Consider the following 12,887-nt stretch of genomic DNA (forward strand, 5'->3'; position numbering starts at 1 on the left):
TGTCAAGGACATCTTTGTCAATTTCGCCCCCCCCCCGCCCTAACAGGATGATTATCATCCTATGTTCTGTTGTCTTCAACTCCCACACTCTATTCTCTCTTCACATATGCTGAGATTTGTCGGCATTTTCTGTTTTCATTCAAATCCTTACTTGTCTTTTCGGGAACTCCATGGTCTGAATTTTCAGGATTGCGAAAGCACAATCTTTTCTGCACTTGGACGGAAGTCCCGCCTTGGAGAGTTGTTGGCCAATCAGCCTACCAGGGTACAGTGCTGCAGTGGCCAGAGGTGGTACTGCAGTGCTATGCCTGAGACTAACTACCAGGGCCACACTTCAAATGAATCAGGGGTCCCGGGGAGGGCCTTGAAGGGAGCAGGAAGGGGGTGATTTCAGTCAGCCAAGAAGGAGGCAATTCTCGTAGGCTGGGAGGGATGAACAGGAGCTACCAGGTCCAAGGGGATGGTACCTCCCGTCTGAAAGGGCCTTGGGATTGGAGAACCCCCAAAAAACATTTTCAGTTTCCCACCCTCAGTCATCGAGTGCCTAGCCTTAAAATCAAGGCTAGGCAGAAAATGGCCCTTAATAGCTCATGTAGTGGCCAAGAGAAACAGGTTCCAATTAGGGAAAAGGGCTGTGAAGTGCGCTTGGGAGTAGCTCTGGTAATCAAAGAGTGCTCAGAAGAATCCCTGAAGATTCAAGAAGGCAGCTCAAGGTTGGTGACACAGTGCTATCTGCCATTTGGACAAATGTACCCCACCTCCAGTGAGATGGTTAATGGACCATCATCATTCACAGCTGGATGTGGCAGGATTGCAGATCTGATCCGTTGGCATCTATTACTTGCTGCTTATGCTATTTGGCATGCAAGTGTTACGGCTTCACCAGCTGACACATTTTTAAATATGTCTGGTGTTGCGCCTGGCACGCCGTCCTATACTCTTCATTGAACCAGGGTTGACCTCCTGGCTTGGTGGCAAAAGATAGCCAGTCAGCTAAATCACTGCCATTTTTGTTATTTCTGGCTGAAACAGCAGCATTTGTGAAAACTAACAATCAATGAAGACCGATGATTCTAGAATGTCCCTCACCCATGGGAATTGAAGACTGAGAAAAGGCATAAAATAAACAGCTAAGGAGTTAAACCAATTTAGTAAAAGGGATAGCTGTAAGATATAAATATTTTACAACCAACAATGAAAACATAACTGAATGCTAGAATCCGTCATCAAAGAAGAAATAGCGTGACACCTAGAAAAGAATGGTTTGATCAAGCAGACGCAGCACGGATTCGTGAAGGGGAAGTCGTGCTTAACGAATTTATTGGATTTCTATGAGGATGTGACGAGTGTCTGTAGACAGAGGGGAACCGGTGGAGGTGGTGTTTTTAGATTTCCAGAAGGCATTTGATAAGGTGCCTTATAAAAGGTTGCTGCAAAAGGTTAGGGTGCACGGAGTTGGGGGTAAGGTGTTAGTGTGGATAGAGGATTGGTTGTCTAATAGGAAGCAGAGAGTTGGAATCAATGGGTGCTATTCTGGTTGGCAGTTGGTGACTAGTGGAGTGCCGCAGGGATTGGTGCTGGGGCCTCAACTGTTTACCATTTATATAGATGATCTGGAGGAGGGGCTGAGTGTAGGGTGACAAAATTTGCTGATGACATGAAGATGAGTGGAAAAGCAAATTGCGTGGAAGGTGCGGAAAGTCTGCAGAGAGATTTGGATAGGCTGAGTGAGTGGGCGAGCACCTGGCAGATGGAGTATAATGTTAGAAAATGGGAGGTTACCCACTTTGGTAGAAATAATAGTAGGAGAGATTATTATTTAAAGGGCGAAAAGCTGCAGCATGCTACGGTGCAGAGGGACCTGGGGGTACTTGTGCACGAATTGCAAAAACCCAGTCTGCAGGTGCAGCAGGTGATCAAGAAGGCGAATGGGATGCTGGCCTTTATAGCGAGGGGAATAGAATATAAAAGCAAGGAGGTCTTCCTGCAACTGTACAGGGCACTGGTGAGGCCGCAACTGGAGTACTGTGTGCAGTTTTGGTCGCCGCATTTGCGAAAGGATATATTGGCCTTGAAGGGAGTGCAGAGAAGGTTCACTAGGCTGATACCAGAAATGAGGGGGTTAGAACATAAGAAATAAGAACATAAGAAATAGGAGCAGGAGTAGGCCATCTAGCCCTTCGAGCCTGCCCCGCCATTCAATAAGATCATGGCTGATCTGAATTGGATCAGTTCCACTTTCCCGCTTTCTCCCCACAACCCTTAATTCCCTTGTCTACCAGAAATCTATCTACCCGTGACTTAAATATATTCAACAAGGTAGCCTCCACCACTTCAATGGGCAGAGAATTCCAGAGATTCACTACCCTTTGAGTGAAGAAGTTCTTCCTCAATTCTGTTCTAAACTGCACCCCCCCCTCCCTTATTTTGAGGCCGTGCCGTCTAGTTCTGTTTTCCTTTCTAAGCGGAAAGAATTTCTCTACCTCTACCCTATCTAGCCCCTTCATTATCTTGTAAGTCTCTATAAGATCCCCCCTCAGAAACTCCAACGAGTACAGGCCCAAAGACTTTGTGGCCAGTTGTAGTTGGAAGAAGAAAGGCAGCGAGTTGCCTGAACAAATTGATGTTTTTTTAAACTGATTGGACTCATGTATGGCCACACTCCGATAACATTTGCAAAGACCCCCAATTATTTCACCTCTGAGGCCACCATGCTGAGCTCTGAATGCTGGACACTCCAGTAACTCCAATGTCCAGTGCAAACAGAACATGGTGGGATACAGTTGCATTTTTGCATGCCACCAGAACTGTCCTCAGGAAAAGAGGGTTCTGAGGGTTGGAGTAGGGTGGTGGTAGCCTATGAGGAGAGATTGAATAGACTGGGTCTGTACTCGTTGGAGTTTAGAAGGCTGAGGGAGGGTCTTATAGAGACATATAAGATAATGAAGGGGCTAGATAGGGTAGAGGTAGAGAGATTCTTCCCGCTTAGAAAAGATAGCAGAACTAGAGGGCACAGCCTCAAAATAAGGGGGGGATGCAGTTCAGATTGGAGTTGAGGAGGAACTTCTTCACTCAAAGGGTGGTGAGTCTCTGGAATTCTCTGCCCGTTGAAGTGGTGGAGGCTACTTCGCTGAATATATTTAAGTCACAGGTAGACAGGTTTCTGATAGACAAGGGAATTAAGGGTTATGGGGAGAAAGCGGGAAAGTGGAACTGATCCACTTCAGATCAGCCATGATCTTGTTGAATGGCGGGGCATCGAAGGACTAGATGGCCTATTCCTGCTCCTATTTCTTATGTTCTTTTTGCATACATTATTGTAAGAACAAAGGCAAATAAATACCTTTCTGCTTGACCAGAAAATAGTGTACTGGATGCCAGTCTGAAATGAAAAATGTCAGTAATGTTACTTATCTATCCATAAAACATGAGTTGAACAGTTATTTTCACTTAAAAACGTGCATTCAGATGAAATATCAAAAAAGTACTGCTTTGCTAAAAATGCTCTCCAGGCAACCAATCTTTAAAGTTCCATCAATACTTTTAATGCATTTTAAACAAAGCAGCTATCAAAGACCATTACACTGGTTACCTTCCAACTGACTGTAGGATATCAAGCAACAAGGGAGCAGCGAGGTCTGGGCTCAAGTGAGTGAATGTTGAAAGTACAACAATAGCCAATCCTAATGTTTCTTCATCATATTCTTCAAGAACAGCCCCACAGTCAAGGCATCTGCACCAAAGAATGAAACTGTTAGCATGTTCTTCAACATTAAGCCTAGGTGTGAACCAGCAGTCCACAAGCTATGAATTCAAATCCCACATAGCAAGTTGTAGAATTGCCAAAAGCTTGCTTTACAGAGCTCCGGAGATGGAGAACTTTTGGAACTTCACCACATCATCCACAATGGCAAGTATCAAACCTCACGTGCAACTAATCTGCAAACTTAGCCTCAGCTGCTTCTGACAGTATTTATAAATGTTACAATGTTTTGATACAGTCATTATGTGTAATTTTTTTGTGTTATGTGAGTTTTATCAGGGGCTCCACATCTGGGTGGGGTTCTTTGATATGGGTCCCATAGACCCAGATGTTAATCCTCCCATCATTGAAGCCAGTTTCAATGTGGTTCACATTCCAGGAAAAAAAACAAAACGACCATGAAAACTTCTGGATTGTTATATAAGTCATGATGTGGGTATGCCGGCGTTGGACTGGCGTAAACACAGTAAAAAGTCTGACAACACCAGGTTTTAGTCCAACCTATTTATTTGATAATATACTCGCAAGCTTTCGGGTTAGCCCCTTCGTCAGGTGAATCAACTGTACTTATATAACAAGCTCTCGGGTTAGCCCCTTCGTCACCTGTAAGTACAGTTGATTCACTAGGAGTGGGAATTTGTGCTCCTGTTCACATCGGGCGTGAATGGTGACGGGACCACAAGATCTCACCAGAGACCCAAATGGTATTATACACCGGCAGGACATGCCACTGCAATTGTTCCATTCCCTGCCAGTGACATAATGAGATTCCTAACATTAGAATAAATTTAATTCTGATTATTAGGCCTCTACAGCTGATAATCCTCCCATTACATTACCCTTTCACATTGATGTGACGGCAGCGCCCATGGAGAGTGCAGAGGGAATGTTGCATTGGTGGGGGGGGCGTGTGGGGAAGAAGTCCTATTTTTACTTTCATGTACAGGGGCAGCCTTTAAAAATGGTGTCCTAGTCTTTTTTAAAAAAAAGTAACTGGTGGAGTGGTCTCTGCATGATGTCATGGAAACTCCACCACTGGATTTTGTTTTCCCGAATTGCTAGTAATACAATGGAGAACATTGGTGCTGGTGCCAGTGGCTTCAATGCCACTTTTCCCACCCATTGCGACACTCTGCCTCAAAAAGGGAAAATTCTACCCTAGGTTTTGTACAATTACTCCCATGGAGCCTATCTGGATAGAGTTGTAATATATTAAATACATATCTCTTCTATTTATTCAATACATGACTACCTTACCGCCACTTGTACAAGGTTCAGTGGCTACTTCAATTATTTTGATTCGGTTCCCTGTCATTAGGGTATTGTAAACGCTGTGAATCCACATAAAACAACTTGAAAAATTGCAAACTTTAAGTTTATTTATTTATTAGTCACAAGTTGGCTTGCATTAATACTGCAATGGAGTAACTGTGACTAACGCACCAGCACCTGTTCGGGTACACTGAAGCAGAATTTAGCACGGCCAATGCACCTAACCTGCACATCTTTTGGGCTGTGGGAGGAAACCTGAGCACCCGGAGGAAACCCACGCAGACACAGGGAGAACATGCAGACTCCACACAGACGGTGACCCAAGTCAGGAATCGAACCCAGGTCCCTGGAGCTGTGAGGCAACAGTGCTAGCCACTGTGCCACCATGCCACTGATGGTAATTTTCCAACTAGACTTTGATGGGGGAGAACTTGTCTTGTTTCTCAGTGGATATCGGAAAATCACATTGGAAGTGGGTAAATTTCCTCACCATCAGCATTTATTCAGAGAGTTTAGGCTGAACAATTAAAATTAACAGTACAAGGTTCACAAGTATACAGTGCCTATTTTTTGCAGAAAACCTGCATTGCATCATCATATTGCTGCTTCTACACTGAAGTTTGAGTGACAATTGCTTTTGAATACAGTCTACACAAAACAACACCTCCAAAAATGCTAACTTCTTTAAAGTATACTTCCCCTACCTCTGCCCACATATTTATTATCATTCAGATGTGTAACCTACAAGAAAGCCAAAACACCGTGCAATTTTAGCTGTATAACCCAAATGTGATGAAGACTATCAATACTTTTCCACGACAAATAAGGTATGACAATGGATATTTACATTGCTGAGTGTTGTACTGTCTGCATTTTCAGTAGAAAATCTGATTGAATTTCCATTGAGGGGTATTTCAGTATATAATCATTAAAAGTGTTGCAAAAAAGGCATGGTTAGTAAATTAATATCCTTACCTGTCAGACATTAGGGTTGGCTGATCATCTGTAAATTCCTCTGGTGCAGGAACAAACATGCTAACTATGCTCTGTGCTGAGAGCAAACTAGATTTCGTAGCACCTGTGAAGATAACAGGCATTTACAAATGTTGCAATGTGTATAAACGCAAGATATTGATATACTTTAAAAAATCTGTCCAAAAAAAGTCTATTTCAGTCAGTTTTCACAGATTTTGATCCTTTTTAATTGAATAAGCAAAGGTATAAAGGGCTATTTTTGACAACAGAACACATTCAAATCAGTCTTAGTCAGATGGCTTCCTAGCATCATTTTTTATCAGTTTTGTATAAGTGGGAACATGGGGTGGCTTCCTGTCAGAATTTACAATGGGATTACATGGCGTTTAAAAATGTTACACAAAAAAAAACTTTGCTGTTTGCTGTTGTAAAACTTATTGGTGAAGAATCCAAAATTCACTCTGCTGCTACAAAACATGCAGCTTCATTGGGAGATGGTACTCTTTAAAGTTTTGCACCAGACATGAGTGACAAAATTTTTACGTAGGTACTTAGCTGACTAGTCTCTGTTGATGCATGCAACATTACTTTTTGGCTTGCGTTTCTTCTTAAGTTTATTTATTAGCGTCTACTAAGCCTACTAGCGTTAATGTAAGCCTACTAGAAGTAGGCTTACATTAACACTGCAATGAAGGTACTGTGAAAGTCCCCAAGTCGCCCCACTCTGGCTCCTGTTCGGTACACTGAGGAAGAATTTTAGCACGGCCAATGTGCCTAACCAGCACATTTTTCGGACTGTGGGAGGAAACTGGAGTACCTGGAGAAAACCAACACAGACACAGAGAGAATGTGCAGACTCCACACAGACAGCGAACCAAGCCAGGAATCGAACCTGTGTCCCTGGCACTGTGAGGCAGCAGTGCTAACCACTGTGCCACCCATTTCTTTTGGATGGACAAGAAAATAACATTTTTGAAAATGTGTACGAATTATGTGTAAGAGGCTCTTTTGCTGGGAGAGGTCTGTGACAAACGGTTACATTATGAGTGCGTGCTTATTCTCTACAATGGTTTGTTTCTTTTTATAAATTACTTAAGCGTGAGTCTATAGTAGCAATGCATAACATGCCAAAACAGCCTCAAAGAATTCAGGTCACCAGTTTCTCCTGAATTTATTTCCAAGTTAGCAGGTTAAAAGTATTCTTATTCTTTCCTTCACCAGCAAATTAAAAAGTATTAACTACACTAAATCACAGTAAACAGCATCTAGGTCAAGGGACAGTTCTTGAATTTGGGTGTAATATCCACACTTGGAGCCATGGTAGTGGTGCCCAGGGTCCCAAAGAAACACAGGAACGTGGCACAGATTGAGGCAATCTGATTCATTTTGAGGCAGGATTTTATGGCTTCATTTGGGCAAGACCAGAAATTCCCACCCAAGATCAACGGAGATTTCCGTTGTCAGATTCTCACCCGCTCCGATTCTGTGGCGGGCAAGGTGGTAGGGTTCGGTGTAACAAATGGCAACATCTAAACAAAGCTGCCAGTTCTAATAAGACCAGTGGGCAGGAAGGAACAATGAACAACTAGATCTCCCCAGCTGCTGGCCTCCATATGTCTGTTAGTTCGTTTCATTGTTGCTGCCAGCTGTGCAAAGCTCCATGTGCTGGGAGTCACTTGCTTTGACATGGCATGAGGCTTAGTAGAGAAACAGCTTAAATGTTATTTTCCTTACTTATGGAACAGATTACATATTTTAATCAGTGCTAATTAACAACATTGGACACACATGTTTTCTGCATGCATTTTACATGGACTTTGTAGACCAATTTTAATTTAAAAATTGTCGCAACAACTGCAACAGTGGGAAAGAAAGCACAGCAGCATGGAATAGAAGGATCCAGTCAATTTCTTTTCAATTTTCTATTTTGAAGCACAGTTTGAATCCTCTACATTATCTGAACAATATATAGCCTTGAGCAATAGAAACTGGGCACTAAAACGTACACCTCTATTCTGTACTTCACCTTGTAACACAAACAAAAGTAATAACTTCAATCATTCGTAAAAAATAATGCACATCCACATTTCACTTGGAAGGGATGGCAAGGAGGAGGAAGCTAACATTTCATCCTTCTACTGACTTAGCATACATCTGATTCAATTCAAACAGACTTTATAGGTAAGCACAGAATATAAAATAATTACTTGAGGAAGTTTTTTTTCATAATCTTTGTATCTGACATATTTTATTAGAATTCTGCACTAACTTTGACCTCAGTAAATCACCCCTGTAACCAGTGTGAATTTCCCTATTTTTTACACCAAACACCCTTTTGCCAGAAAAAACCATATCAAAAATGGAGAAAGTTAAAAAGTAAAAACACACCTTCACCAAAACTATGAACCAACTGGGTTAGAAGAAATAGGGTATGAGGAGGCTCGAATGAAGCATAAACACCATGGTCAGACGCCAGCTAGGCCAAATAGTCTGCTCCTCATAGAACTGTAGAATCCCTACAATGCAGAAGGAGGCCATTCAGCCCTACCAGTTTGCACTGACAACAATCCCACCCTGAGGGAATTCTCCCTTTCCACCCGCCATGGGAATTGTAGCGGGTGGCGGGAGGTCCACACAGAAGTCCATTGACCTTGGGCAGGATTCTGTGGTTTTGGGGCAAGGATGGCCAGAGAATCCCACCCCTATCACTATAACCTCATGTATTTATCCTGCTAGTCGCCTGACACTAAAGGGAAATTTAGCATGGCCAATCAACCTAACCCACACATCTTTGGTTCTGTGTATTTCTTTTTGGACAAAAAAAATACAAAGACTATATATTTAGAAAGAAAGAAATATTACTGATATTGCACCTTATCATGATCTCAGGATGTTCCAAAGAACTTCATAACGACTTTGTTGTGTTATGTAGGCAACTGCAGTTGTCAATTTACGTGTAGCAAGATCCCACAAGCAGCAAGTGATCAGTCAATCTGTTTAGAATTATATTAGGTTGTGGGAAGAGTGTTTGTTAGGACACTGGGAGAGTTCCTGCTCTGCAAATGGTGCCATTTACATTGAGTTAAACAGAGAGACAAGTAGTCTAATCTTTTCTAAAATGCTACAAATCCAACAATGTCGTACTTTCTCAATACTGCACTGATAAGTACTTAAAAGGTGGACTAGAGCTTGAACCACCAAACCCTCTGACTCAGAGATAACTGTTATACCAACTAAACCAAACTTATACTGGCAAAACATTGCAGAAAAATTAACTTGACAGCTAACGGCAAAATGCACTTAAAAATAAATGTGTTTGGAAATAAAATGCCATTAGGTTAAAGAGCTAATTGACTGAAAAAGGTCTGTTTGTTATTCCTCAAAACAGTATATTAAAAATAACTTTTTGTCTGCAGCAACTTTCCCAAAAAATTATTTCCAAAACATTTTTGACAGCATTTGTTTTTTTTTGCAGCTATTCATGAAGTCCTTATTTGAAAGGGAACTTACTTCAACAACATGCAAGGAACAGAATGGCTATGTTATTAACTCTAGTCTCATATTCATTCCTATTTCTTTGTATGGAAAGTGACTGCCCTCTGAGATGGCTTCGCAAGCCACTCCGTTGTACTCAAGAAGGCAGCTCACCACCACCTTCACAAAGGTAATTAGGGAGGGGCAATAAATGCTGGCCTTCCCAGCGATGCCCACATTCTGTAATTGAAAAAAAATGCATCTATGTGTTGTTTAATGTGATGATTATCTTCAGAGCAAATATCTCATGATTCTATTTTATAGAACCTCCAACGTAAGAGTGAGGTGTTATGTCCTTCCCACTCCTTAAATAGATGTTATTGGTGTCTCCAATGGGCATTCTCATTTAAAGTGAAAAGTTAAAATTTTCTTCAGGGTCTAGATTCCAAAGCAGACCTGATCCCCAAGGTGTTCCCCTCTCCACAATTTAATGACACAGATTTTCACTGAGATGCAGAGACAATGGAGACCTTTAAAAAGGCAGATGGCTCTAAAAACATCTGCTTCCATTTCTAGCAGACCTCATCTTTTATTCCAGGAATGGACTTAACCTGCAGTGTGTGTCCCATAAATTTATGGTGGAGGTGTAAATGCTCACCAAGAGTGGTAAGTATGTAAAACATATTACTGCTTGACTGCTTTCACAACCTCTCTTTATCACAGTGTGGGGCACAGTTCCAAGAGATTATTAAAGCATTAGATGTCTTTGATGTGGTGTTGTGAATACAAATGTTTGTTTTTTGAAATTATTAAGTACTTGGGAAGGTATGAATGTATTGAATGGTCTTTAATGGTTGAGAGCTGTTTTACATAGTGAATTCTGTAATGGGTACTTAGAACTTTATTTACTTTCATCACAGCTTGACTCCTGACATCTTTTCATGGTGGATATTATGTGAGATGGCATGGAAAGTATAAGGGCAAAGGGACATGGTTGGGCATAGTTTGGCATCAGCTTGCACTGAGTTGACAAAGGGGTTATAAGGGTCCTTGGGTGTGAATAGAGTAACATAGGTTAGCATAGGTGGGGCACCGGGACTGAGTGGAGATGAAGGCGAATGAGCTTAATATTCAAGAGCAGAACTGGATTGAAGTCCCATAGAACAAAAATGGGCCTTTCAACCAGTCCACCTCAACACTCAGCAGCACCTAAGGGAACCTCCAAACTATATATTGACTCACTGTTCTCATCTGTAGTATGCACCCAAAGCCCCTGGAATATAAATCGCACTATTCGAGCCACTTTATCCAAGGTTGGCAAACTAAACAGGTAAACTTCTATGGGACTTCATCCCAGTTACATTGTTGAATATTAGGCCCTCAAACTCTCACATATGCCCCTCACCCCCATCTATGCCAACTCATTCCAACCTATACCTACACCTAATCCCACTGGTCCCTCGCACTACCTATCTCTAAAATGAAAATCCAGCCCCTAAAGAAAGAAAATCAAACTCAGCTGGGCCACTTAAACTCAGGGCATTGAACAAGCCTGTGCCAAAATTTAGGACAGCTATTTCACATACTAGTTGGGCAACAACCTGACATAGTCATACTCATGGAATCATAATTTACAGACAACCACCATTGCCATCCCTGTGTATTTCTTGTCCAACCATTAGAACTGAGCCTGTAGAGGCAGGGGCATGGTGATATGCAGTTAGGAGACAGTTTCCCAAGGTGCACTCAACATTAACTCTGGACCCCATGAAGTGTCATGACATCTGGTCATTGAATATGTACCGACCACAATCCCACCCATGCCCTATCTCTATAACCCCATGCATTTACCCTAATTAGTCCCCTGATACTAAGGGGGAATTTACCTAACCCGCATATCTTCAGACTCATGACTGGCAATGACACTATTAGGAGAACACTGATTGTTTAGTTTCAAATGAATTTTCAAGCTTTTAAACTTTTGGCAAGTTCAACTAGAGGAATTAAAATAACTTTTAAAAACTGTGATTTTAGACTTGAATTACGAATTAGTTTGTAACGCTGGGAGATGACTTCTGGGGCATGAATGTTTCATAGGAAAGGTGAAAAGCATAACAGTAAATATCAAGCAGCCTGTTTAAAAAAAGCTAACAAAGATTTGGAGTTTCATTTTTGGAAACTAATGTAGCTGCTTTAATGGAATTATTTTTAATTCCTAATATCCTGTTTGTTGTTCAAAGTGATACAGCTTTGCTAAAAGCATTCTTCCGCATTGCAGCTAACATCCTGCTGAATGATATAATCAAACCATTCATAACAAATTATATTACGAGAACCCTCCTAACATAACAGATGTTTTTTCCAAGCTATCATGCAGACACACGGCAGAAGGGCTCAGAAATGATATGATCAACACTAGCATGAGTCAGCAATCTTCACATGTTTGCGAGATCAAGGTTTGACTATGTGCATACTGTAATGTAGAACATACTAACCAGTGTCCCAGTTACTGAAGTTGTGAGGTACACTGGACTGGTGTTCCAGTTGTCTCTTCATTAACAGGTTCAGTGGTATGGCCCCCAGAGATCCCCTTTGCATTTGCCTATATTGAACTAAACATGGCATAAAAACAAATACTGAAACAGGTGGAACTGGTGTGAAGTAAACAGTGCAAATGCTGTTCTGTTACCAGTTTACAGAAAGGTCTGTAGTTACTGTGTTCAGGGAAGAGCATGCTGCCATCAAACAGATCCAGCTGTAATGGGATGATTAAAATGCACAAAATTCATTTTGACTGCACTTCTCTAAAATGTATACGTAAATTTGATTAAACACCATATCAAATTTAGTATTTGATATATAATTTGACAATAATGAGAAGACACGTAAGACCAGGTATTCCCTCAGCATTGCTCCTCCTCCACCACACATAATCTCTCCAGATGTGGAAACTGGATTTCTGTTATATTGGTGGTGACGGCAGCAGAGTGGAAGCAGCTGTAAGAAATTATTGACCACATAAACCAAAGGATTTTACCACATCAGGACTTTTATAACTGATAGATCAAAATAGATGAAAGGCCATCACCAACGTGGGAAAAAACTGAAACAAAACATAACTTCGACCTCATTATTGCCATTCAAATCCATTGATCCATAAACAGTCACAGTTTGGCAATGTTGTACAATACTGAAATAAAAGATAGTAATTCAGCAGAAAATCAGTGTAAAAGTTATGCTGATATTCATTCCTTAAGTCTGGCAGATATGATTGCGTTTCGAAACTGAAGCCACATGTAGCAACTCAGAGCATCAAATATATATCAAGTACTAATATACAGTGCTCATCAATTGATGATCAGGCCTTAACATCCCTGCTACTGCCAACATAATTGCAGACATA

General features: G+C 41.4%; 1 protein-coding gene across 7 annotated transcripts in view; it reads right to left on the reverse strand.

Annotated features, from left to right (window-relative positions):
- The window catches only part of unc79 (unc-79 homolog, NALCN channel complex subunit), a 163,136-nt gene that overhangs the window by 31,639 nt on the left and 118,610 nt on the right, over positions 1-12,887 (reverse strand). For 5 of the 7 annotated variants that reach the window (XM_080202363.1, XM_080202361.1, XM_080202364.1 and 2 more), the window contains 4 exons: positions 11,980-12,096; positions 6,011-6,113; positions 3,593-3,733; positions 3,344-3,382 (listed from right to left, as the gene is read on the reverse strand). In XM_080202363.1, the coding sequence (XP_080058489.1) occupies positions 3,344-3,382; positions 3,593-3,733; positions 6,011-6,113; positions 11,980-12,096 (400 nt within the window). The remainder of the gene's footprint in view (positions 1-3,343; positions 3,383-3,592; positions 3,734-6,010; positions 6,114-11,979; positions 12,097-12,887) is intronic. The other 2 variants (XM_080202365.1, XM_080202362.1) reach the window with 1 other exon arrangement.

This window comes from Carcharhinus amblyrhynchos, chromosome 14 (genome assembly GCF_965287045.1).
Source record: "Carcharhinus amblyrhynchos chromosome 14, sCarAmb.v2.hapA, whole genome shotgun sequence".
Lineage (NCBI taxonomy): Eukaryota > Metazoa > Chordata > Chondrichthyes > Carcharhiniformes > Carcharhinidae > Carcharhinus > Carcharhinus amblyrhynchos.